The 27,652-nt window shown below is 46.2% G+C and overlaps 1 protein-coding gene across 1 annotated transcript; it reads right to left on the reverse strand.

The window, feature by feature from the left end:
* Window positions 1-1,210: 1,210 nt before the first annotated feature.
* On the reverse strand, window positions 1,211-27,652 carry LOC120919148 (ADP-ribosylation factor 1-like). Its single transcript, XM_040331180.1, has 5 exons — window positions 27,551-27,652; window positions 8,422-8,583; window positions 8,225-8,335; window positions 4,848-4,972; window positions 1,211-3,562 (listed from the first exon to the last, which is right to left on the reverse strand). The coding sequence occupies exons 2-5, from the start codon at window positions 8,567-8,569 to the stop codon at window positions 3,401-3,403; spliced, it is 546 nt and encodes a 181-aa protein (XP_040187114.1). The 5' UTR covers window positions 8,570-8,583; window positions 27,551-27,652; the 3' UTR covers window positions 1,211-3,400.

Below are 27,652 nucleotides of genomic sequence, written 5' to 3' on the forward strand. Positions count from 1 at the left end.
GGCATACTGTAGCTCGCGCTACTATGCCGAATTTTATGCTAAAAAGTTGTTCTGCAGGGTGAAACACCGCTTTAAGCTTTGGCAATAAAACATGCAAGCCGATTGGTTACTATGCACAGCTGCCCCAGATTAGGTGTGCACCAGTTTTAATAAATCCCTCCCCAATTTGTGCAACCACAGCCACCATTGACATTAGGTCCCTGGTCACCGATGTTGTACATAGACCACCTACTGTAGATTTCTGTATCTCAAAAAAAAAAAAAGGCACCATGGGAAAGAAAGATCAAAAACAGAAGCACAACTTCACACAAACTAAAAAACACACACCTAACAAATATAAATTACACCAAGGATTTAGATCAACTTCAACCCCCTCCCCCACACAGCACTGATTTCAGAACGCTGCGGCTAAATGACGCTTTCACAAAGCAAAAACGTGTGTTTAGGCTCAGAAGGGGACCGTTATTCCCCCAACTCATCTGCCACACCAGATCCATTGACTGAAGGTTAAGCCCTGGAAACTAGAATGTGACACAAAGTTAGGAACAGCTGCTTCCATCACAGCCTAATCACCCGGGTGTTCCGTTTCCCGACACATCTCTAAAGAAAAAAGACCAAAAGCACCCATCAACTTTCACCTTTGCGTTGCTGGTGTTCAGACCTTGTTACACAGGGTACAGAGAGCTGCAAAAAGATGGGAATTTATTAACTTTTTACAACCCGCAGTCGTGCCTACGCGCACACACAAAACTGGACTACACCCCCCTCCCACATTTGGGAATCAAAATCACTATTACCCTGATTAAATATATTTAAATTTTTGTTTTCAACAAAGCCATTTTTTTTTATTTTAATACTTCAGTGAACTGTCAAAAGATTTACAAAATTATATATTTATATATTTAATGAATCCGCCTACATTCGTAATACACCCAGACAATGCAGTGTTCAATGTCCTCGAGACCTGAGCGCTTTGTATGGCAGGACACGCCAAGGTCCACAAGCACAGCTAGAGGACTTGGGCCCCAGGCCACGCATTTTGCCAGTTAGAACCAAAAATTACCTGCAGTGTCTGCAAACTAGACAGCCTTCTGTAAGAAGTGTTCCCTTTCACCTGTACACCCCTCCCCTCCCACTGTTTCTTCATTAAATGTCCAAGCATCGGGCCCTTTGGGTGAGAAAGACAAAGGGGGCCGGGGGACCGCAACACTGATGAGTTGGGTTTATTATATGGATGAAGTTAGTAAAAATTAGAATATGTAGGGTTACAGTATAAACTTCCTTCCAGGTATGGAATAAGCCATACCAAAAATATATACTTCAGAGTGGGAGCAGACATCTCAAGAGCCTCTGTAAGCCAGACTGGCAAGGTCGCATGCATGCATGACTGAGGGGGGAGGGGGACACATTCTATTCAGATATCTGCAAATAAATAAAAATTGCAATAGCTGCAACAGGTGTGCATGTAAACGCAGTGCCACAAATAGGTTGAGGTATTCAGGAAAGGGGGAAACAAAGAGCATGGATATAAACACGCAGTGCATGTTGTCTCACAAAGGTTTAATTACTTTCCAGTCAAGCGCCCCCTCTACATGTCATATGACTCCAGTGTGGCTTTTTACAGTTCAGACATTATACAGCAGAAGCATCACTAAAAATGATCAGATGGTGACCATATAAAGTTGAAATATTGGCTAAACAAATATTAAATACATGAAATATGTGCAACTGTACTTGAAATGTGATGTGCTTTGTGTACTTCGTTGAAATGCAGTAATTCAGCATGAAATCTCATTGACTTTCCCTCTCTGTAGGAGTTTCCTGTATTGCAGATCAGTCACTGCCAATCTCTCTCCTTGTGCAGGGTTGACTGGTCTTGTATCCGCCCCCTGCTGTCGTTTTCTGCAGGCATCCTGTAGTGGGTGGGCCTTCTGGGCCCCTCCCACAGCACCACTCTCGGCACAAGTAATGTGCAGTACAGGTAAGTCGTCACAGCTACTTTTATAAAGGTAGAATTTTTGCCGAGGTCAGCTTTATTGCACATGGAGATTCAGAACATAAAAATTCAAGTCCAGGCAATATTCAATTAAAACATGTGATCACCACAGTCCAATTAGACGATCACGGTAACATTTTTTTCCGATCACACGCTTATATAAATCTAGTTTTACCTGCAGTACATATACCAGTCCAGGGAGTGCAAATAAAGTTATGAAATTGAATTAATGACTACAGAATGTTTAAATACACATCATACCCAATCCACAAAGTTATGCCAACACATGCTATTAAGCCCCTTTTGCTTAAAATGAGACCCAGAGCCCCTACTGATTAGCGATACAAAGTAAAACATTCATAGCTACTGTCCTTTCGTTTACTTGCAGATGTCCTATTATGAGAAACTACAATGATCTATAGTCACAAAGTAACCCTAAACACCTATGATCTTATTTCTGCATGCAGTATTATCTTATGAACTACAGTCGCTGTTTAGCTACTAGACAACACGTTTTAAATGGCAAGGAAGGGCTTATATGGATTACTTTCATTTTTGAATCAGATTAAAAAAGGTCCAATTCCAATACAAATTTCCCATTATGGGAAAATACACTAGAAGGCCTCATTTCCGGGAGGGTCTGAACCAACTGTCTGCATCACCTCCCCCCATCATTCCTTCAGACCAATAATGCATGGAGGTCCAAAGTTCTTTCTAAGGCCAGCAACTTGCCGTTTTAAAAACTCCACAAGGTTCCATTATGGGAAAAAGGATGACGCAAGTTTAGGTTAGTATAAATTGTACCAACCATTGCACTAACCATTGCTTCCCTGATCCATAGACCAGCAGCTTCAAATGCAAATCGGAAAAGCCTTCTACTTGCCAAATCATTCTTTAAAGTTTACTACACCCAAAGAAGCCAGACTTTTCCAGACTGACTCAATGCAGGTGAACATCTATGGATCAGGATTACAAAATTATGCGCAACACTCATCCATGTTGGATCTTTCTGGAGTTCTTTAACCAGTTTCATTACAAAGATAATGGCGACTTGGCCCACACCAGTATATGATGTTGCCCAGTAGCCCATTAACGGTCACTACTAATTGAGTGGTTGGAGAATGGAGTTAGGGGGTAAGCTGTACACAGGCTGTTGGAAGTGGTGGGTAGTGTTGTGTTCAGAAGGGGTTAATACTGCGAAGCACGTATAAGGCACAGTGTGAGATTGCTGCTCCCACTCGCACAGGCGTGCACACACACATTAATAAACACGGATGTGCGTAGAAATGACATGCCTGCCTGCGAGGCAGCAGAGGCGCAGGCCAGCTCTGCCAAGATGTTGAACAGGATGGGAGTTGGGTGGAAGTGGGGCGGAGAGAGGGTAAGGTTTCACTGTGAAAGGGATCAGTTCTTGTTCTTCAGTTGGTTGGACAGCCAGTCCAAGCCCTCGTACAGACCATCGCCGCTGGTCGCGCAGGTTGCCTGAATGTACCAATTCCTCTGACGCAGGGAATGCAGGCCCAATTTGTCTGTGATTTCTGCAGCATTCATGGCATTGGGGAGATCCTAGATTGAACAAGAAAGCATGTCAAATATATGCGTATATTCGTTTCATTTGCTCCCAAGAAAACACTCCGATGTAAAGTTTTATTTACACAATACAGGATCTTATTGTGCCCGATATATATGCTTACTTTCAGTCAAGTTATTGAAGTGCAGACTACAAGTAGTATCACCTAATGGAGTGCAGCTGCCTGTACACCATCATTCCTCCCACCAAGGAAATGGCTACTCTGACGAATGCTCTACTTCAGGCAGCAAATCACAAGAGACATTGCTGGAGACCAAAAAACTGACAGTTATGAACACATGAGGCTTCAATCACACCTGTGCCACTTTGAAATGCAACTTTGACAAACTTTGGATGGGTGCGACTTGCTGTCTCTCTGCAGAGTCGGACCCACTGTTGGATGAAAGTTGTACCTGAATGTTTTACATGCAACTTTTGAGCACCAACATTGAAGTCTATGGCCCTCAAGTTGCATGAAAGCTGGACCAAAGTATTACATGAATGACTTGAAGGAGTGAACCCTGATGGGTTTTACTTTCCATTTCCCTGCAAAGGTAAAGCATAATGGGCTACTATGCATCACATAGTAGCCCATTATGTGTCACTTACCAGAAACTGAAGCCTGCGATGTCACCACTGTCCCCACTGGCAGCAAGTGTCCATCTTCATCCCCCTTCCTTCCAGGGCCGCAAACTCCAGCTCTGTGACTGGCCAGAGTTGCGGGAGGTCACTCCTGCACGGGAGCCGCCAGTCACAGCACGTGCCCTTTCTAAAGTGCGCATGCGCCGTAGACATTTGTGCATGGCTCTATTGTAAATATCTCCTAAACCGTGAAGGTTTAGGAGATATTTCCAGCACCTACGGGTAAACCTTAATCTAGGCTTACCTGTAGGTAAAAGTGGTTGTACAGGGTGTACCAACCACTTTAAGTCACACATATATAAATAGTTATTATTGGAAAACAAGGGGTAGGACTTGTCATCCGACCTTAAAGTCAAAAGTTGCATGACAAGTCACACAAGTGTGAATGGGGTGCAAGACATACACTGCCATCAACAAGTACTGGCGCCAGTGGTCTGTAGAGATAAATGATTAAGTGATTTCTGAGGTCAAGAGGAAAACAAATCTACAAGTAACCTGGATATAGAGACTTGAAAATAAAAAGTAAGCCAGTCAGTTGACACTGTAAGATGGAGTGACTTCAGCTAGCAACCTCAATAGCATGAGACCTCTATGCAGACATAATACGACACTATATGAATGAATAAGGATTCAAATTACCTGCTTGTTCGCAAACACTAGAAGTACAGCGTCCCGCAACTCATCTTCCGCCAACATCCTTGATAACTCCTCTCTGGCTTCATTAACTCTCTCTCGGTCATTACTATCAACCACAAAAATGAGACCTGCATAGAAGAATTCCAGATTAACAATGACTTACCAACCAAGCTCACAGCACCATTTTTGTAAACAACCTAGGAATTGTGTCCCCATTGGGCCTATGTCCCACTAACAATACTGTTACTGGCACCAACACACCAGTGACAGAATCGTTAACCACTTCCATACCGGGCTATTTCTGACATTCCTCTCCTATATGTAAAAATATTTTTTTCTAGAAAATTATAGATAGAGATCACACACGGGTTGCAATACCTCACATGAGCGGTTCAAATGCTGTTTAATTATGCAAACGCAACCTACGTATGCGCTCGCTTCTGCATGTGAGCACAAGGGGACTGGGGCACCTAAAGAATGAAATTATATTATATGATTATATATATATATATATATATATATATATATATATATACACATACATACATACATACATACATACACATATACATATACACATACATACACACACTTTTTTTTTTTTTATTGACCACACTGCCCCATGGCTATATAAGAAATGCCAGAGAGCAGGAGCTAGTGTCGGGAGATGACTTTCTTCATTTTTAATAAAGGTCTTTTTTTTTTTTTTTTTACAAAGACCTGTGTACCATTTTTTATTTAAAAAAAAAAAAATGTGAGTGAATGAGTAGGGGTTCAATGTACCCCATACTCATTCACATAGAGGGGGGTCTGGATCTGGGAACTTAAAGGGGCTTCCAGATTGCAATAAGCCCCCTGCCTGCAGACCCCCACAACCAACACCCAGGGTTGTGGGGGAAGAGGCACCCCCCCTCCCCCCCATTTTGGCGTGGGGTTCCTTCTCAAGATCCTCAGAGCACAAAGTTGGATCAGTTAAGATGATCCGACTTAAATGTGACCTACATTCATATCAATCGGCTGAAATCGTGCCCAGGTTGGACCAAAGTAGTGCAGGAACCCTTTTCAAAATCGGACCAACAAGTCAGACTAGTTAAAACGGCTCTCATAGGGTAGAGTCGATTGATACACATCATGCGACATGTGCTCCCAAAATCGGATCGTATGTCGCACCAGTGTGAACCAGGCCTCAAACTGTATGGGTTTGTTTACAAATCACTTCAAAATTTAGTTTGGTTGTCTTAAATGGATTCCTTAGAGTTTAAAGCTGAACTCTGGGCAGACATATTGGGGGAGATTTACTAAAACTGACACAAATATGGTGCAGTTGTGCATAGCAACCAATTAGCTTCATGGTTTGAGCCCTTGTTCACACTGAACACAGCTTTGAAATCATGAGTTCAATTTCAAAGCCGCATTTTAATCCTAATTCAGGGGCGGCTTGAAAGACATCTGCGCGTGTTCATGCACAGATGTCTATTGAAATCACCACTGAAGTTGCCAAAAGTAGTGTAAGAACTACTTTTGGAAATAAGTGCGTTGCGGCATAGTTGGCGTCGCACCGATTGGGATGCTCCTATTGCCAGCAATAGACTTCGATTTGACTTGTCAAATCGCACCAATATAAACTGGGGCTTATTGTCAAAGTGTAAGGGGTTGTAAAGGTTCTTTTTTAATTTAAACATGTCATACTTACCTACACTGTGCAGTTTGTTTTGCACAGAGTGGCCCCGTTCCTGGAATTCTGGGGTCCCTCGGCAGCTGTCTCGGCTCCTCCCCGCAAGAGCTAATCCCCTTCATGGGAAGTGCTCTCCCAAGGGGGTTAGCTTGCGGACGCGCCCCCATGATACAGCCGGCGGCCATAGCTGCCAATTATCATTTGGCCCCGCCCCACGTCATTGAATAGATTGAGAGCAGCGGGAGCAAATGGCTGGACTGCTATCAATCTTCAATGAAGAGCCAAGAAGACTGGGGCCAGTAGACAGCGCGTTAACGGCACGGGACTTTTGATGGCTCAGGCAAGTAAACCAGGGGGCTGGTAAGCATCGGATGTTTTTTCACCTTAATGCATAGATGCATTAAGGTGAAAAACACAAAGCTTTACAACTCCTTTAAAAGGGTAAATTAATCTTAACAGAAAAATCCAAGATGATCTTACACAGTATGCATCAAGATAAGAACTCTTGCCTTTACAACCCCTTTAAAGCGGAGGTTCACCCAAACAACATCTATACAAGACCAACTTCTTTATACTTCTAACATGTACAGTATGCACTTTTTTTTAGGCTGTACATACCTTATCGCTTTTTTCAATCCGGCTTCCGGGTACTCACTCCCGCGGGAGTAGGCGTTTCTATGCTGTGCCGCAATGTATTCTGGGAGTTCGCCCAGACGTTTGATGTCCTTCAGAAAAAGTTCCCCCCGGCAGAAAAGGCTCCGCCCCCGTATTGCGTAGGCGCGTCACGAGAGTCAGAGTTTCCAAAAGTAGCCGAACATGTAGAGCCGCGAGTTAGCTCTACACGGCGCCTGCTCACCGACTAGGAGCCGTGTAGAGCTAACTACGCAGGTGCCGTATAGAGTTGACTCGCAGCTCCACATGTTCGGCTACTTTCGGAAATTCCCGTGACTCTACTACGCAATACGGGGGGGGCGGGGCCTTATCCGCCGGGGGGAACTTTTTCTGAAGGACATCAATCAGTACCCGGAAGCTGGATTGAAAATACGGATAAGGAATGTACAGCCTAAAAAAACTAAAACTAAGTGCATACTGTACATGTTAGAAGTATAAAGAAGTTGGTCTTATATAGATGTTATTTGGGTAAACCTCCGCTTTAATGTAGCACATCAGGGAGAGAAAAACTATTTTTTCCATACAAATTCCCAATTAGAAGCAGCAGACCACTTCCAAACGCGACAGTGTCCAGGAGTTTGTTAGGCATTTAATGCTTCTGATTAAAGTGGTTGTGTCACAAGGGCACAGGAGCAAGGGGCAGAAGTGTTCCATAGATAAGACTGCACAATGGAAAACAAGTGGGCACCGAAAAATCAGCAGCTGCGCAATCTCCAAAGTAAGATGGATCAATAATGAATCTCATACTGTTGCTCAGATTGAAGCTTGCTTTAAAAATTGAGTGAGTGAATAATTTATATATATATATATATATATATATATATATATATATATATATATATATATATATATATATATATATATATATATATATATATATATATATATATATATATATATATATATATATATAATCTAGTTAAGGCTTGTAGAAGGGAACGAAGGCACCTGGAAGATATCTGTGCAAGCTTATGGAAATCAATGTTGATCTAAGCCTGGTGGAAAGTAACAGTACTACCCCAAAGATACTCACCCTGAGTGTTCTGGAAATAGTGACGCCACAGAGGCCGGATTTTGTCCTGACCGCCAACGTCCCACACAGTAAAGCTGATGTTCTTGTATTCTACGGTCTCAACATTAAAACCTGAAAAAGCACCAAAAGTCATATCAGAACAATAATTTTAGACACAGGTCAATAAATTCCCAAAACGATAGATGGACATAGCTTACCTATGGTGGGTATGGTGGTCACTATCTCACCCAACTTCAGCTTATACAGGATGGTTGTCTTTCCGGCAGCATCCAACCCCACCATGAGTATTCTCATCTCTTTTTTGCCAAAGAGGCCTTTAAACAGACTTGCAAACATGTTCCCCATTGTAGTGTCTTTATCTAACAAAAAATAAATAAAAAAGGAGCAGGTAAGAATGGAGATGAAAAATGTAATACAGCTGCATATGCAAGCTCAAGCCACAGTCTTTCCAGACTACAAGGGAATCCTACGAAAAAGGACGATACAAGTGAAATCAATAACTGCAGATATCTCCACATTTACAGCGCTGTAATAGCAAGCAACGCTCAAAATCAGGAACACGAGCTGCCATCATTAATGTGGACCTGTCACTAATGTTACAAGTCTGCATTACCCCTTGGCCCCTGCCACACACAAATAAGTGGCCTCTCGGCAGGTGGGCCTTGACGCCATGCGGCCCCATATTTATGTGAATTGGTGCCCATAAAGTGGTGCCGAGAGGGTGCACCCTGCGTGCTCCCGGAAAGTTCTCGATCGCTGCATGTGATCGGGAGCTTTTAGTTCAGGTGACCGCCAATATCAGTGGTCATATGATCATAAACCACACCCAGCCTACCAAACATCTTAAAACAGGGATATGCAATTAGCGGACCTCCAGCTGTTGCAAAACTACAAGTCCCATCATGCTTCTGACTCTGGGTGTCATGCTTGTGGCTGTCAGAATCTTGCTATGCCTCATGGGAATTTTAGTTCTGCAACAGCTGGAGGTCCGCTAATTGCATATCCCCGTCTTAAAGGGTCGGGGAGCACCGTTTACTTTAAAAGCGAAGTTCCACCCATTTGTCTCCCACCCGTGCCACATTTGGCACTTCCGGGAGACCGGACCACAGCGAATTACATCAGCAGCTTGGCTCCCTTTTTCTTCTTTTCCCCCCGCTGCAGGGCCAATAGGAGAGTGCAGTGGTGCCTTGCACATGTGCAGTAGGGACACGGCGTGAAGCCATAATCCTTAACCACCGTGTTCCCTTACGAGCAATGGCGTCGGCAGCCGACATCTGATGGAAACAAGCTGCTGTGCCGACATCGCTGGACATGCAAGTGTCTGATTATTAAACCCAAGAAGCTGCTGGATTTAAATTTTTGCACGTGTGGGCGGACCTCCGCTCTAACTTTATTGAAATGTCACAGTGTGGCATTCATTCATCTCTACACACTGCATGCCAGTGGGATGGGGAAATGCAGAAACGCTGTAGAAGTCCACACCACGGCTCACCCGAAAGCCGCGTTGAAGGGTTGCCCGTGTGCTCTCGTACAGATCGACTGTTTTCTGAACTGAAAAAATGCCACTGTGTGAACGAGCCCCTAAGCCACAGCCTCCGTTTGGCAAGTCCACCAAGTCATAAATTATAACAAGTCTTCATGCAATATTATGCTAGTTGAGAAGAAAAAAAAAAAAGCCATTTATGAAGCAGTGAAAGTCATTAAAAAGAAAACAAAATGCTCTTTTATGACACCAAGCACAATAAAACCTCATCCCCTGCTTCTTTTACAAGGACAGTTTCCTTGGTCAGCTAACAAATGTCCTTCACTGCCCATTACAGAGGAAGATTCAGTGCAAGAAGGAAAGGAACGGTTGGCATGGCAACTTCAGACATCTGACAGTCGGCGCACCAATGTGTGCTAACAGGAACAAGGGGGTGGATGGTAATATAAAGCGTGTATACAGAACAGACGCTACATAGAGAACGCTTAATGTTACATCAGCACAAAGGGTCAGGGACAGAAGGTGGATAGAATGTGTACGTCTCTGCACCATCATCTAACCTGTACTAAAGGGCCAGGAAAACACAATGCGTTATAATACCTAAAATGGTTGTCACAGGAACACCAGATATACAAAAAAAAAACTCCTACATGCACAAGGAGACAAATACTCCACATAGAAATTATAAAAAAGAAAAAGAAAGGAGATGACCTGTTTATGACCCCTCCCCCTACACAAAACATGGAGGGATTCTCCTAAGGCTCCAGTCATACCTATGCGATTTGAATCAGACGAAGGCGCCGCAATTCCAAATCACAGCAAAACGTGGGACACCTTTGCAATATTACTTCTCAATGGCACCCCAATCGCGGTACGATTTTGCCACGATAAATTGCACTGCAATCAAACCAAAATTGCAAGGTGCGAAGCTCGTCGCTCAAAAGGGAGCAAGATCTTATTGGGGGGACAGCATCAGTCTGCCGCGATTGCAGCGCAATTTATCGGGCTACAATCACACCGTAATTGGGGAGCCATTAAAGCGGGGGTTCACCCTATAAAAAAATTCTAACACTACATCCAGCCCAGTTCTGCAAATAAAATTACACTGACTTTTTTTTCCCACCGTAGATAGCGTTTATCGTTAGAATTCACCGCGGCTTCCGGGTAGGGAATCCCGCGGGAGTGGGGGTTCCTATTGACATGCTGAACGACGGCGCGCACAACGCGTCACGACTTCCTGAAAGAAGTTCGGGGCGGCTCGGCTCTAGTCGGCGCCTGCGCCCAATAGAGCCGAGCTTCTTTCGGGAAGTCGTGACGCGCTGTGCGCGCGCCATCGTTTAGCATGTCAATCAATTGCCATGTCAATAGGAACGCCCACTCCCACGGGATTCCCTACCCGGAAGCCGCAGTGAATTCTAACGATAAACGCTATCTACGGCGAAAAAAAATAGGTCAGTGTAATTTTATTTGCAGAACTGGGCTGGATGTAGTGTTAGAAATTTTTTATAGGGTGAACCCCCGCTTTAAGTAGCAAGGGCATCGCAAACGCATAATACCGTGATTTGGAATCGCAGGCAGAAACGCAGCAAATAAAAATCGCCTAGGTGTGAATGGAGCCTAACAGCACTTACATTTTGTCAGGGAGACAGATGCAAATGTAGATTCCAGCTGCAGCGCCACCTGTTGGGCAAATCTGGTTTTATGACAAGCCCATATAGGTCGCTTCCGTTGTAAATGCTTCTCCCTGCCTGTCAACTAATGTACACGGAGCTGTGCATGCACAGCTCAGCATACATGTACAGCGCCACTACTGTACACCTGTGAACATGCGCGGGAATGACATCGCAACCTGGCTATTGAAGGGGCCCAGCAGACAGAACCAAGAAGAAAGATGGCAGCGGCCAGGGCCAGCGGGAGTGCAGACAGCACCATTTACCAGGCATGGCGATGCATACTAGCACATTATGACAAACCTCCTTGGGGCCCATTAAATAATAATTTAGGAGTAAGATTGGGTTATAAACCCTGTTCTCTCTCCCCCCCCCCCTGCCCATGGGGGACATTCCTACTCACTTCCTGTCCCCTAGCCAAGACAAGACGATTTTCACCTCCATTCCTGCTCTTGTGACAACACAATTCTTTCACCCTCATCACTCTTGGTGAGAATGGTAAACAGGACAGAGGGTGAATCACCCTCATCGGGCACAGACAGCAATAGAACCTTCCTTTATTCCATCGTTTTACACATGTATGTACACTACAAACTGTATGACGAAATTGGTTCAGATTTTGCCATTTTAATAACCCGACAGCTTATTCTAATCAGGACACCTTCATTTTGTTTGCAAATATTAAAGATTCTAACTACCAGAAAGAAGGAGTCGTTACATTTAAAGAGCACCTGTCATTTCAGATCCATCATGGCAGCACCTGTTAGCGGGCACCCGCTCACCTGCTGCCGCCACGTCCCTCACCTTGTTGTGTCACTGCCGCATCACCAGACGTCCCATTAAACTGAATCGGACTGTCGGTGAGTCAACAGCAGGTCTGAGGAGGCGCCGCTATGGAACAGAGGACAGTTGCTCTTTAAAAATTACTAAAAAAGAGTCGATTTAAAAATCAAGCCTTTTTACTAAATCGACTTGATTTAAATCAAATCCACCCCGCTTCCTCACTTGCACTTAAATATAAATTGTTCTTGCTCGGTGTAGGTGCCCAACTGAAAAGTACCGAGCCCGATACTGTGTACTTAATCTGCGCCTTAGCAATTATTGATGATTCATACCAGTGCAAAGAATGCAATGACAATGTACTGCAATGTAGGCGGATGTCTCTCACAATTCTGCGAGTTCTGGCAGAACAACAAAACCCCACATACGGTGGTTACTGAACCTCCCAGGGACACAGCTTAATCCCTCATACAGCGTGTCAGCCCACAGATTTCTGGGATTGGATTATTCTACAGAAAATAAGATTATGTGCAAGCACAACTTTCCTTTCTGGTGGCATTTCCTATTCCTGGAATAGTTCGGTATGCGGCGGCGGCGTGGGGGTGTAGTATCGGATGAGGCATCGGGGGCATTTGCGGGAGTACAAGTACTCCCGCAAATACTCAGTATCGGTCCCGATACTGTATCGGGACAACCCTAGTTACAAGCAAACTGAATCGCAAGCTGGCTTCTTACATCTCTTCAGTTTAAAAAAACAGGGCATTTTAGTGGATGTATATGGATTGTTGAGAAGAATATACTTTAGTGTCACTTTAAACCACTTGCCTACCAGGCACTTATCACCCCCTTCCTGTCCAGACCAATTTTCAGCGCTGTCGCACTTTGAACGACAATTGCGCAGTCATGCAACACTGTACCCAAATTAATCTATTTTTTCACCAAAAATATCTTTCTTTTGGTGGTATTTAATACCGCAGGTTTTTTTTTTTTTTTTGCAAAGGAACAAAAAAACCAAACACACACACACACACGTATAAGTTTGTCAGAAAATTGTCAGTCATTTTTCTCCTTCACTGAAGTTCGCTAAAGAGGCTGCGCTGATTTACATCACTGCTGGGGTTGCACTGATAATCAGTGCCCAGATTAGTACAGGTCTCCCCTGTGGGGAGATGCCGCTGATCGGCTCCTCATTTTCAGTGTAAGGCGAGGTGAGACGATTACTGGAACTTCTATGTTTACATGTGATCAGCTGTAATTGGACACAGCTGATCACATGGGTAAAGAGCCACGTCACCTGCTCTTTACCGTGATCGAGCCATGTCCCAGGGACACAGCGAGCCCCTGGGGGGTGCGAGATTGCGGTGAGACTGGGAAACCACGGCCCGAAACAAGAGGGGGATCTCGCCCCCCGTATAGACAAGTGGCGGTTAAAAACCCCAAAAACACTGCAAATGAGTACTATAGCAGTAATAAAAACTCATAGGCTGTAACAAAAAAAAGTGCAGGACCATCCTAGCAATCAAACACCTTATCCCTTTCCTGTTCATAAGACAGGCCTGAACCTAAAGGCAGAAATTGCTGCTGCAAAAGGGAAATCGTAGATTGCAAGGAACCGTTTAGTCAGACATTTCATACCGGAGGCAATAAAGTTCCTCATTTGTCCGATGCAGACTGTAAATTACAGCTAGCAGCATTTCCTGAGACGCATTTCCTGGAATGCCCTGCACATGACTAAATGCCAGAGAGCACATGACACAGACATCAGCTGTGCAAACACGTAGAGTTCACTGAAGACAATAGCGCAGCAAGTTGTGGCGTGATGCGGTCACCTTCAATTACGCTTTAGATTTGTGCCACAATCGCTCCACATCAATTGGGAAAACAGCAGCCAAGGAGGCGTGCAAGTCTATCAGGATCCCTGATGTCATACCATACATGTCACCCCCAGACCTACCCAACAAGCCTCCAATGAAATGGAAGAACCCAAACCATTTCAGATCTGACCCAAGAAACACGTGTGTGTCTTTAACAGAAGCTGCCAGGATTCACTCAGCACTGAGGGGAAATTTCAGGAGCTTGAGAACAAGGAGACATACAAAAGAGTAAAACGCGTTAATGAAAAAATGGATTGCAGGGCTATTAATGTAGAAGTGTGGATTACTGGGGGTAGCCCACCCCTCCTTAAAAGCACAGGGGCACACTGGACACCCAGCATATAGCCCAATGGCATTGGCAGCAAAGGTGTCCAGTGTGTCACTTCACCAATTACTTCAGTAACAAATGACTGACCACTGCCCCCACCAATAATTGGCCTTCACAACAAGGAACACATGGAAGGGCAACGCATGCAAAACCAAAGAAAATTCCCAGCTTAAATGGGTTGTAAAGGGAAAAAAAAAAAAAAATCCATCCTTAAATAGCTTCCTTTACCTTAGTGCAGTCCTCCTTCACTTACCTCATCCTTCCATTTTGCTTTTAAATGTCCTTATTTCTTCTGAGAAATCCTCACTTCCTGTTCTTCTGTCTGTAACTCCACGCAGTAATGCGAGGCTTTCTCCCTGGTGTGGAGAAAGCCTCTTGAGGGGCGAGCAGGAGTGTCAGGACGCTCTCTACTTTGCAGATAGAGAAAAGAGCTGTGTGTTAGTGGGTGTCCCGACACTCCTGCTCGCCCCCTCAAGAGGCTTTCTCCACACCAGGGAGAAAGCCTCGCATTACTGCGTGTAGTTACAGACAGAATAACAGGAAGTGAGGATTTCTCAGAAGAAATAAGGACATTTAAAAGCAAAATGGAAGGATGAGGTAAGTGGAGGAGGACTGCACTAAGGTAAAGGAAGCCATTTAGGGAAGAAAAAAATCCTTTATAACCCCTTTAATTTACCAGGTAGGGGTGGGCTACCTCCAGGATCACCGGCCCTTTATTAGAATGCATGTGCTTCTTCTATGGAAGCTCTCATACATTTACAAGAGAGCGGCAGATAATAATGGGGTGCCATGGAGCGGCTTAAGCATGCCTTTGAAAATGTGTGCCAACTAAACCCCTGTTTTCACCGCAAACTTAGACAAGATAAATTACCGTATTTATCGGCGTATATCGCGCACTTTTTTGCCCTGAAAATCAGGGCAAAATCATGGGTGCGCGATATACGCCGATACCCGCGCCGAGTTTTGAATACTGTGCCGACATATACCGAGCGTAGTACACTCGGGTATAGTCGGCCAGTCTCTGCTTCTTCCGCGGTCACGTCCTGGACGTACAGGACGTAAGCGCGACAGTTGCCGAGTCTGCCCGAGTGTACTGCGCTCGGTATATGCTGGCGCAGTATTCAAAACTCGGTGCGGGAAACGAGCGGGGAGGACGCCTGAGAGGACACCCGACGCAGAAGGACACCTGAAGCCACAGAAGGACACCGGACCCGACGAGGCCGCCGCGCAAGACACCAAAACTGTAAGTACAAAAATAACTTTTTTTCCCCACAGGATTGGGGGTCACTTTAGGGGTGCGTGGTATACGCGGGAGCGCGTTATACCGCGATAAATACGGTAGTTGGTTGCAGACTGGCTGGCAAGTTAAAGGGGTTGTAAAGGTTTGTGTTTTTTTCACATTGACGCATCCTATCCATTAAGGTAAAAAAAAAAAAAAAAAAAACACCGGCCCCTTAGCCCCCCCCCCCCCCTTGTTTTACTTACCTGAGCCCCTTCATCTCCTCGGCGCGTCCCCCGCCGTCCTCACCACGTTTTGGTCCAATTTACAATCCAGGAGGGCAAACAACCACCAGTAGAAGTTTTCTCTGAGCCATTCTATGATCAGCGCCATAAGCAATAGTAAAAGACAGGAAGGCTACTTGAAGATAAACTGGAGACACCTTTTCCAGAATGTTCTAGGCAAGCAGCCAACATGTGGTCTATGGCATGGCGAAGGTTACATAAGTGCCACTAAGAACTTGGCAGCCGAAACCTGCATCCGAAGAAGATAAGACATCCAACTGGTATAAGTAGGGAAAAGTAGACCGCTGGGCTACAGAGACCTGGTACAGAAACTCCCAGGAAACGCCTACAGATCTGGTGGAATGGTCACATAAAAAAACAAGAGGAGATCTGTCCCTGAAAGTGTAAGCTCTATCAGATTTCTTACCCAACTCATGATGGTGAACTTGAAAGCTAAGAGTGACTTCCCCATGAAGAGAAGGTCCATCACCCTAGGGACACAAGCCAAAAAAACTGAGAACCAATTCAATGCAGTGGGGTTATCGGCAAAGTGCCCAGGGGGGCGTGTCCTCAAAAGCTTGCCAGCATCCAATCACCTGAGGGTACAAGCCTATAACCCAGGACTATAAATACTTTGAGGTGGTCCTGTCCTGAACGATACACAGTATGCAAAACCTGCACATAAAGACTCTATCACCCCACCAAAATACCCTATTTATTGGCGTATAACACACACAGGCGTAGATCACAGCCCCCTGCATATAACACGTAGGCACAGTCTACCCTCTATTTTCAGGGTAAAAAAAGTGAGTGTTATACGCCAATAAATACCTTAAATGTCATCTACCAGTTAATGCTGGTAAAGTATTCCTTGCACAGAATAGAAAATGGGACATTCATTACAGGCTGATCAATACGTGCTAAATGGACGTTACTCATTAACCAACATGCAACAGCCACACAGCTTGCCAAATTCCTAAGACCAAACCTGCAGATTTATTAACGGTTCAGTCATTTGAAACACCCCATTCAATCACTGTGTTGCAAAAATGACGGATGAGCGCAAAAGGCTACCCGAGCAACAGTATGAATAAATCTCACCTGTGTAGCTGAAGCCCACGTACACTGCAAACCGACAGCATGAAAATCGGGAGAACCCCCGCCGCGTGCCCATCGATCTTTTATATTCTGTTATGCATGTCAATGGACAAATTTATGCTGCAGCTGTGTCTCCTAGAAGCCAGAAAAGGGGTATTTACAGCCAGGAGAAGGGCCCCTAAAGGAGAAGGGCCCCTAAAGGAGAAGGGCCAAATCTCTGAACCAAGTGCACTCCAAAGTCCGCTGACTGCTTACACCACTCAGCCGGTTCAGGAATTCCAACTAAAATGTTGAGAACCACCCAAATCCCTGACTGGCAGCTGACTCAGACTCTCAGAGTACCACAGAGCCTGAGCCTGCTGTTCCCGTCCCCTCCACAGCCCAGCACTCCAGTGAGTGCTGGAGGGGCAGAGCAAAGTGGCGACCGACAGTCACTGGTTCTCTGCTCACTGAAGGCCAAGAACTGAGACATCAGCAGTATTTGATCGCTCAGTTTTTGGTCTTTGAGGTGGCGGGAGACAGATGCAACATCAGAACAAAGCTGCATCCACCTGCATACGTAGGTTTGATATTTTGAAATCCCGCCTTTCCCTTTTTAAAGAAAATCTGCATCGAGAAAGATGAATGAACTACCACCGACCACCTTCAGAAATTTCCAGCTGCTTTGTCGTCTCTGCAGTCGGTTAGGGGAGATCGATGTACTAAGGTCAGATAGTTAGTACAGCAGCTCCTCCCGTCAGTTTGTTCTTTAGTTCAGCTCTACAGGGCTGAACAAAAAAAATAAATAAAGTGTGTACTAGGTTTTAGCCCCCGTTCACACCTAGGCGTATATACACCTGTAGTGCGCCGCCGCTGCACCCCCGAGACGCTGGAGGGATGATTTAACATGCACCTCTATGGAGATGGTTCTCCACGCCGAACGAACGCCTGAAAAAAAGTCCCGCAATGTCGCGGCGATTTTGTACGCCAAGGTGTGAATGCAGCCTTAGCCTACAGAACAGCAGTCTCCAAATTTGTCTCCGTGTTGTCTACAGAGAGCTTAGAATGTTGCCAACTGTTAAGAGTTAGCTAGACACCCCCCCTGTGTAACAGTACTCAGGCCTGGCACCAAGCAATACATTATGGAAGGGCAAGGGAAGTGTCACTTGTTCCCCCAGACCTGGACCCTAGGCCTTGTTCACACGTGCAGCTTTGGGGGGTAGTAAAACCAGGTGGCCGAGCTGCAGTTTTACTGTCCAACTTAGCTTGGGGCTGTACACACTCTGTGGTAAAAATGAAAGATCACATTCGGCAGGTGACGCGTTATTGCCGCTGAACACGCCTAAAGCAAGCTTCTGGGGCTGTGCTGCAATTATGCTGGTTACAAGGCTAAATCAGGTAATGAACATAACAGTCTCCTCATCACCTGCAAGATTCCCTCTGAATAAACCCAATAGATTACTCTCCAGAAGGCACAGCACACGTGGGAAAAAAAAAAAAAAAAATATATGAGACCTTTCGTGTGTTATTTATTTCAACTATCAGGTTCCATTAAAACATATATATTTTCCCGGCTAAACAAACATTAGAATGTATGCAGCCTTCAGTAATATCAGATACACAGATATCAGACTGATCCTCCTGTATAAAATTGTCCTAAAGAAGTCCTGCCTTCAGCAAACACATTATCCCTTTCATCCTTCTAATGTAATGTGGACATTGTCATTCATGTTTCACAAACACAAAATGCTTAGATGTAGAACTCCAAGGGTCCAAAACACTTAAAGGCAAGCCAACAGACAACTCTGCACCCGGGTAAAGTATACGCACCTATGGGGTCCATACCCCCACCCAGGTAAAGTATACGCACCTATGGGGGCCATACCCCCACCCAGGTAAAGTATACGCACCTATGGGGTCCATACCCCCACCCAGGTAAAGTATACGCACCTATGGGGTCCATACCGCCACCCGGGTAAAGTATACACACCTATGGGGTCCATACCCCCACCCAGGTAAAGTATACGCACCTATGGGGTCCATACCGCCACCCGGGTAAAGTATACACACCTATGGGGTCCATACCGCCACCCGGGTAAAGTATACACACCTATGGGGTCCATACCGCCACCCGGGTAAAGTATACACACCTATGGGGTCCATACCGCCACCCGGGTAAAGTATACACACCTATGGGGTCCATACCGCCACCCGGGTAAAGTATACGCACCTATGGGGTCCATACCGCCACCCGGGTAAAGTATACGCACCTATGGGGTCCATACCGCCACCCGGGTAAAGTATACGCACCTATGGGGTCCATACCGCCACCCGGGTAAAGTATACACACCTATGGGGTGCATACCGCCACCCGGGTAAAGTATACACACCTATGGGGTCCATACCGCCACCCGGGTAAAGTATACACACCTATGGGGTCCATACCGCCACCCAGGTAAAGTATACGTACCTATGGGGTCCATTTCCCTACCCAGGTAAAGTATACGTACCTATGGGGTCCATACCCCCACCCAGGTAAAGTATACGCACCTATGAGGTCCATACCCCCACCCAGGTAAAGAATAACCTGTAGGATGGGAAAAACAGCTCAATCTTAGTATTTGTGGACATTGTTAAGCCAAGTAGGGCAATAATTTCTCTGCAGGATGTGAAAACCTTGCAAGATGATATGAACAAAGTATTGGGGTGGGCAACTACATGACAAATTAGGTTTAATGTAGAGAAATGCAAAAAAAAAAAAAAATTGCATTCGGGTGGCAAAAATACAAATGCAATCTATACACCGGGGGGAATCCAGACTGAAAAAGGATCTGGGTGTCCTGGTAGGTGACTGGCTCAGCAATGGCATGCAATGCCAAGCTGCTGCAAAGCAGACAGAATATTGTTATGCATTAAAAAGGAGATTACCTCCAGAGATAGAACAATAATTCTCCCGCTCTACAAGACTCTGGTCCGGTCGCACCTGTAGTATGCCGTCCAGTTCTGGGCACCAGTCCTCAGGAAGGATGTGCTGGAACTGGAGAGAGTCCAGAGAAGGGCAACAAAACTAATAACTAATAAGGGGTCTGGAGGATATTAGTTATGAAGAAAGGTTGTGAGCACTGAACTTATTCTCTCTATTCTCTCTGGAGAGGGGATATGATTTCAATTCATAAACACCGAACTGGTGACCCCACAATAGGGATAAAACTATTCGCAACAAGGGAATTTAAAAAGAGACACACAGTCATTCACCAAAATTAGAAGAAGTGCTTCAAACTTAATCTGCATAGAGGGTTCTTTATTGCAAGAGCGGCAAGGATGTGGAATTCCCTTCCACAGGTGGTGGTTTCAGTGGGTGGCATCGTTAATTAAAAAAAAAAAAAATAGTAGACAATTACCTGAACGGCCACAATATACAGGGATACACAATACTGACATATAATCACACACACACACACAGGTTGGATGTGTGTCTTTTTTCAACCTCACCTATTATGAAATCAATGTGATTATAGATCAAAGTGGCATGGCCAATATTGTAAAGGAAAGACAGTAACTCCTTACCGGTTGTATATACTGTACAGATTTACAACTCTGTTCCTGAACAGACTTCACACAATCATTTCTCAAAATGCCAGCAAAGCAGGAAGAACGGCTTTCCTGGTCACCACACAACAAAAAGCCCCATGTTGCTTTAGTAAGTAGGCCTGTGACAGTATCAGACCAAAAATGTGATCCTTAGTACAGGTGATACCTGACACTATACTTCATGCTCTGTGCAGACTGAGGAGAGAACTATTATATATATATATATATATATATATATATATATATATATATATATATATACATATACATACACACACATACATATACATACACACACACACACACACACACATATATATATACATATATATACATATATATACATACACATACATATACATATATACACATAAGGTTCAGATTTTTTATTTTTTTGGGTAAACATGTCATACTTCCCTCCACTGTGCAGCTAATTTTGCACAGAGTGGCCCCGATCTGTGTTTTCTGGGGTCCCCCGGCTCCTGCCCACCTCAGATAACCCCCCTCTGGGAAGCGCTCTGCCAAAGGAGCTACCTTGTGGGCGCACTCTTGAGTCCTTCATTCGGCGTCCATAGCCGCTTCCCCCGCGTCATTGGATTTAATTGACAGCAGCGCTGCCATCAATCTATCCAATGAAGAGCCGAGAAGTCCGGGCAAAGGTGCAGCGCGTTTACGACGCAGGACTTTCCAGGGCTCAAGTAAGTAAAACGGAAGGCTGTGGGGGGAGGGGGTAATCATCAGATGTTTTTTCACCTTAATGCATAGAATGCATTAAGGTGAAAAAACACAAACCTTTACAACCCCTTCAAAGCGGGAGTTCGCCCGAAATTTTTTTTTTTTAACATTAGATTGATGCTCAGTTTGTGAAGGGGGATCGGGTCGTTTTTTTTTTAAAAACGAAGCTGTACTTACCGTTTTAGAGCGCGATCTTCTCCGCCGCTTCCGTTTATGATTTTCGGGACTAGGCGTTCCCATTTGATTGACAGGCTTCCGACGGTCGCATACATCGCGTCACGAGTAGCCGAACGTCGGTGCGGCTCTATACGGCGCCTGCGCACCGACGTTCGGCTACTTTCGGAAAATCGTGACGCAATGTATACGACCGTCGGAAGACTGTCAATCAAATAGGAACGCCCAGTCCCGCAGCCCATACCCGGAAGCGGCGGAGAAGATCGCTCTCTAAAACGGTAAGTACTGATTCCCCTAGACAAAATGAGCATGAATCTAATGATAAAAATTAAGTTTTCGGGTGAACCTCCACTTTAAGAGTTTCAATTTGTATGCAATCAGGCAGGGCCTTACACTACATGGTTTTGGTCTAAAAGGAAATCCGACAACAAAAGTTGTATAGTGTGTGGGGGTCTAAGAAGCAGCAGTGAGCCAATTGCAAGAGCCGGTCATGGAAAATTACTGTACACAATTATGGCAGCGTTCCCCCCCAGGGTTGCTATAGCAACCAGTGAGAAACATTTAAATTGTTGGTATTAATACAAAAGTATATCTGGTTGCAATTTCCTTACACTTTCTTTTAAACTTCGAAGGAAGATGTCACTTTTGCTGATGGCAAAGCCTTAAAAGACTTTGTGCTTTTTGCATATCTGAGATTGAATGTCAGAGCTTCCGATTTGGCCCTTATATTGTGTAGAGGAAAGTATCGCCCTCTACAGTCAGGCGGAGGACGGGGAATCCCAACAGGAAGGAAGTTTGGTTAAATCTTGGCTTCAAATAAAAAAAACTCAGTGCTCAATGACAACTGTATGCAGAAATAACGGATCTCACCACCTCCTGCAATTAGTTTGGGCTTCATTATTCTTTAGTGATGACTGGTGACCATCTTTCATAATGCAGCCTTACCACAACTATGATGTGCGTTACAAAAACGGGGAGATCACTTACCTCTATACCCCACAAGTAGGGCACCATTAAAGTGGAGGTTCACCCAAAATATACATTTTTAACATTAGATTTAGGCTAATAAAGGGGAGCAGAAACGGGTATTTTTTTTTAAATCAATGCCGTACTTACCGGTGTAGAGATAGATGTTCTCCCACCGCTTCCGGGTATGATCTTCGGGACTGGGCGTTCCTATTTGATTGACACCCTTTCGACCGTCGCATACTGCGCGTCACGAGTTGCCGAAAGTAGCCGAACGTCGGTGCGCAGGCGCCGTATAGAGCCGCACCGACGTTCGGCTTCTTTCGGCAACTCGTGACGCGCTGTATACGACCGTCGGAAGGCTGTCAATCAAATAGGAACGCCCAGTCCCGAAGATCATACCCGGAAGCGGCGGGAGAACATCTATCTCTACAACGGTAAGTACGGCATTGATTTTAAAAAAAATACCCGTTTATGCTCCCCTTAATTAGCCTCAATCTAATGTTAAAAAAAAAAAATTTCGGGTGAACTCCCGCTTTAACAACGAAGGGAAAAACCTGCATTGAGTAGGAGAACCCTGATCATGTGACCTGTTGAAGTCATGTGACCATGAGACAATACAGATCTCAGCAGGCTCCACACAGCGACCTTTACTTTATGAATGGGATATAAAGAGCGGGCGATAGTGTGCAGTGACACTGCGGGGTCCTATATGGAGACACGGTAAGTTCTTCCTTCACGAGTGCTTTATGCCAGCAGGCGGGGGGAGGAGTAGGCACCGGACATAGCGTAGATCGCCACGGCAACCTATGCCTGGAAGTGGGAGCAAATATCTGTATTACACAGGTATCTGCTCCCTCCCCCCTCCTTCTAAAAAGCAGAAGTTCAATTCTTGGGTGGAACTCCACTTTAACATTACAATTCTTGTGGGTGTCATTTATAACCTCTCTACAGCCCTGACCAAGGGGGATTTTCTGTCTCCCAAATCACGTTGGCTGCATTTTGTTTTCGTGCAAAAAAACATTATTTTAGTGCTAGCTCACACAAGGCGCAGTTCCGTGTGAATGAATGAATGACTTGTATAGCGCTACTCATGCGAACTGAATAGCCTCTGGGCGCTTTTTCCAGCTAGCGTGCTTTTTTTCTGCACTAAAAATGCATGCGCAGTGTTTTCCATGTATGCCAATGGCTCTAGTTCACACCATGCAGTCAGTGTCAGATCATTTCCTGGTGCACAAAAAAACGGAACTGCATCTGGTGTGAACTGGCCCTTAGGCTAGGTTCACACTGCGGCAAATTCTATCGCGAATTTGAGCCGTTGCGATTTATCAAATTCGCAAGTCATTTAAATTACATAGTTTAACATTAGTGCCGCCCACATCAATGCGTTGCCAATATAAGCTGCGGGGGGAAAAGGGTCCTGTGCGAGTTTGATCCGTGTGCGATGCAAATTCAGCTCTATAGACTGGCATTCCCTGAAAACACGGCCGTGAATCGCGGAAAAAAAGACCAACACAATTTTCTCGCGATTTTGAATTCGCAGCAGTGTGAGCCTAGCCTTAAAGACACTAGACATTGTTCTGACACTTTTAATGAGCCGATTACTTATGCAACTCTGGATGACTCTTCTGTGGAGAGCTGCCAAACCCAAGCCATCAGGCTCATGCAATGGAATTGTCTACCTTCTGAAGATGTGCAGCCAGCGTCTCACCTCCACCTGTCCGGAAACCGAAAAATGTTTGTACAGCAATTACAATGGGCGTGGTTGGCTCTAATAGGAATATATGAACTTATTTCCAGTATTCCAGTGTATGCAAGCTCAATAAGATCCTCTAAGATTTTATTGCTGCCCCCCGCTGCACAGTCCGTCCCCCCTCTATTACTAGTGACCATTGTCATAAAGACAAAGTAAGGGGAAATCCAACATTTTAGATTTGTCAGGAGAACAAGTAAAAGGGAAATCGTCCAAGGAGGGGGCAAAGGTCCCAGTGACTACCAAGACGTCACACAGACACTACTAGGCACCTGATGTAAATTGCAGGAGGCATTTCCATGCCTAGGGAGAGACCTGCAGGGTACAGCTGGCCCTAGTAATGAATGGTTGCACCCAGGTCACATGGTCATTGTGCAAATTCCTGCATGCGTGCAAGTCCCTAAATGAGACTTTTTTTGCATCCAGGGATTTACACATTACAAGAGATCAGCCGCCCATTACCACCAATCTGGAGAGATTTTCTCCCACTTCCTGTTGAGTCTTCGAGCCTGGAAAAAAAGGGGGGGGGGGGGGGGGGGGGGGACTTCCCAGCAGGACCCTGACAGACAACATATTCTACCAGGAAACATCTTTCCTTTACATGCACAGATCAGCAAACTAAACAATTCAGGGCCCGCGACTACCGAACTGCATTCCCAACTCCTGGAATAGCCCTACTAATCCCTGAATTCTACAAACGGAAAACTACGTTTTCAAATTCACATTATTAAAGCGGGGGTTCACCCTTAGAGGGCACTTTTTCCCCTTAGATTCCTGCTCGTTTTCTCTAGGGGAATCGGCTATTTATATTAAAATATGCGCAGTACTTACCCGTTTACGAGATGCATCTTCTTCCGTCGCTTCCGGGTATGGGCTTCGGGAATGGGCGTTCCTTCTTGATTGACAGTCTTCCGAGAGGCTTCCGACGGTCGCATCCATCGCGTCACGATTTTCCGAAAGAAGCCGAACGTCGGTGCGCAGGCGCAGTATAGAGCCGCACCGACGTTCGGCTTCTTTCGGCTACGAGTGACGCGATGGATGCGACCGTCGGAAGCCTCTCGGAAGAATGTCAATCAAGAAGGAACGCCCGCTCCCGAAGACCCATACCCGGAAGCGACGGAAGAAGATGCAGCTCGAAAACGGGTAAGTACAGCTCATATTTTACTACAAATAGCCGATTCCCCTAGACACAACGAGCAGGAATCTAGGGGAAGAAAAATTTTTTTTTTAGAAATGGGTGAACTCCCGCTTTAAAGGACAGAGGGGTCAGCAAGCATTTCCACATCAGGTGGACAACCGGCGCCCAAATGAACTATCAACTGCAGATAAGTCCCAAATCCCGTACCTTCAGACCTCGGCTCAGGCTTCCCCCACCTCAACTCCAGCACATTGCCTAGGACCCCCAAACTCCCATACCTTTAGACCTCAGCTTCAGGCTTCACCATGGCTCAGGCTTCAACCAACTGCCTCACATTCAAACCTTGGCTCAGGCATCCCCAACTCTCGCACCTTCAGACCTCGGCTCAGGCTACCCCCACCTCAACTCCAGCACATTGCCCCCCCCAACACCTTCAGACCTCAGCTTCAGGCCCTCCCCAACATCTTTGGACCTTGACTCGGGCTCCCCTCAACTCCTGCACCATGGCTCAGGCTTCAACCAACTGCCTCACATTCAGACCTCGGCTCAGGCACCCCAACTCCCGCACCTTCAGACCTCGGCTCAGGCCCACCAACTCCCAAACCTTTGGACCTCGGCTCAGCCCCCCCCCCCCCCAAAATCCCACACCTTGGCTCAGGCCCCCAACTGCCTCACCTTCAGACCTTGGCTGGGCCCCCCTCAACTCCTGCACCATGGCTCAGGCTTCAACCAACTGCCTCACCTTCAAACCTTGGATCGGGTGCCCCAACTCCCACACCTTCAGACCTCGGCTCAGACCCACCAACTCCCAAACCTTCGGACCTTGGCTCAGCCCCCCCCCCCCCAAACCCCACACCTTGGCTGAGGCCCCCAACTGCCTCACCTTCAGACCTTGGCTCAAGCCCCCCCCCCCCAAACCTAGGCTCGGGCCCCCCTCAACTCCTGCACCATGGCTCAGGCTTCAACCAACTGCCTCACCTTCAAACCTTGGCTCGGGTGCCACAACTCCCACACCTTCAGACCTCAGCTTAGACCCACCGACTCCCAAACCTTCGGACCTCGGCTCAGGCCACCCCAACTCCCAAACCTTGGCTCGGGCCCCCCTCAACTCCTGCACCATGGCTCAGGCTTCAACCAACTGCCTCACCTTCAAACCTTGGGTGCCCCAACTCCCGCACTTTCAGACCTTGGCTCAGACCCACCAACTCCCAAACCTTCGGACCTCGGCTCAGGCCACCCCAAAATCCCACACCTTGACTCAGGCCCCCCCAACTACCTCACCTTCGGACCTTGGCTCAGGTCCCGCCAACTCCCAAACCTTGGCTCGGGCCCCCCTCAACTCCTGCACCATGGCTCAGGCCCCAACTCCCGCACCTTGACTCGGGTCCCCCAACTCCCGCACCTTCGGACCTCGGCTCAGGCCCCAACTCCCACACCTTGGCTCAGACCCACCAACTCCCAAACCTTGGCTCAGACCCACCAACTCCCAAACCTTCGGACCTCTGGCCCCACCAACTACCACACCTTGGCTCAGACACCCCCCCCCCACACACCTTCGGACCTCGGTTCAGGCCTAATTCCTGAAAATTAGGCCATCTCCAATTCCTACACAATCACAGTGTTTTTTTACGTTTATTCTGGCAATTCCAGTAGGTAGGATAAGGAGGATTTGTTGACACATCGAGAGCCACAAGGGTGACCTAACCTGGTACAGGGAGGACCATTAGTGAGGTCAGGCTGGCCTCTAGGAAATGTCATGAGGATTGAAGATCTGGGGGTTCAGGCTTCGTAAAAGACCATCCTGTGATCTGTCAATTATAGACAATGTGTCAGAGGAAGGGGGTCCCCACGCCCCCGAGGATCCTGGGGCAGGATTGTCCACACCGGTCTTTGTGCCACATGACCAACATTCGGGTAACACTGAAGACGTCACGGTAAGCCCACCCCACCCGCTATGTGTGCCCACCCACCCCGGTACCTATGCCTTAGGTTAGCAAGTAATATAAATACAATGTAACATCCAGACAATACACTAGATTGCAGAACTCCCCCCCCCCCCATACAAATAATCACCTGATGAGAAAGGGGGGGACAAGTGTCCCCCATGGATGAATTACACGGACAGAGGCCCAGGTGACACCCCCGGGGTGATGACACACACCTCCCATTATTACAGGATGACCCTCCCAACCCCCTCCATATCACAACCAATATTATCACCAATACAATCCTTTCCCATTCTACCGTCTCTTACCGATGTCTGTCCTTCACCAGCTTCCTTGTTCCGCCGCCTCTTCCCGGCTCCTCTGTCACACGAAATGGCGGCCACGGCTCACGTCACCAAGAGAAGAGAGGC

The sequence above is a fragment of the Rana temporaria genome, chromosome 12 (genome assembly GCF_905171775.1).
Source record: "Rana temporaria chromosome 12, aRanTem1.1, whole genome shotgun sequence".
Lineage (NCBI taxonomy): Eukaryota > Metazoa > Chordata > Amphibia > Anura > Ranidae > Rana > Rana temporaria.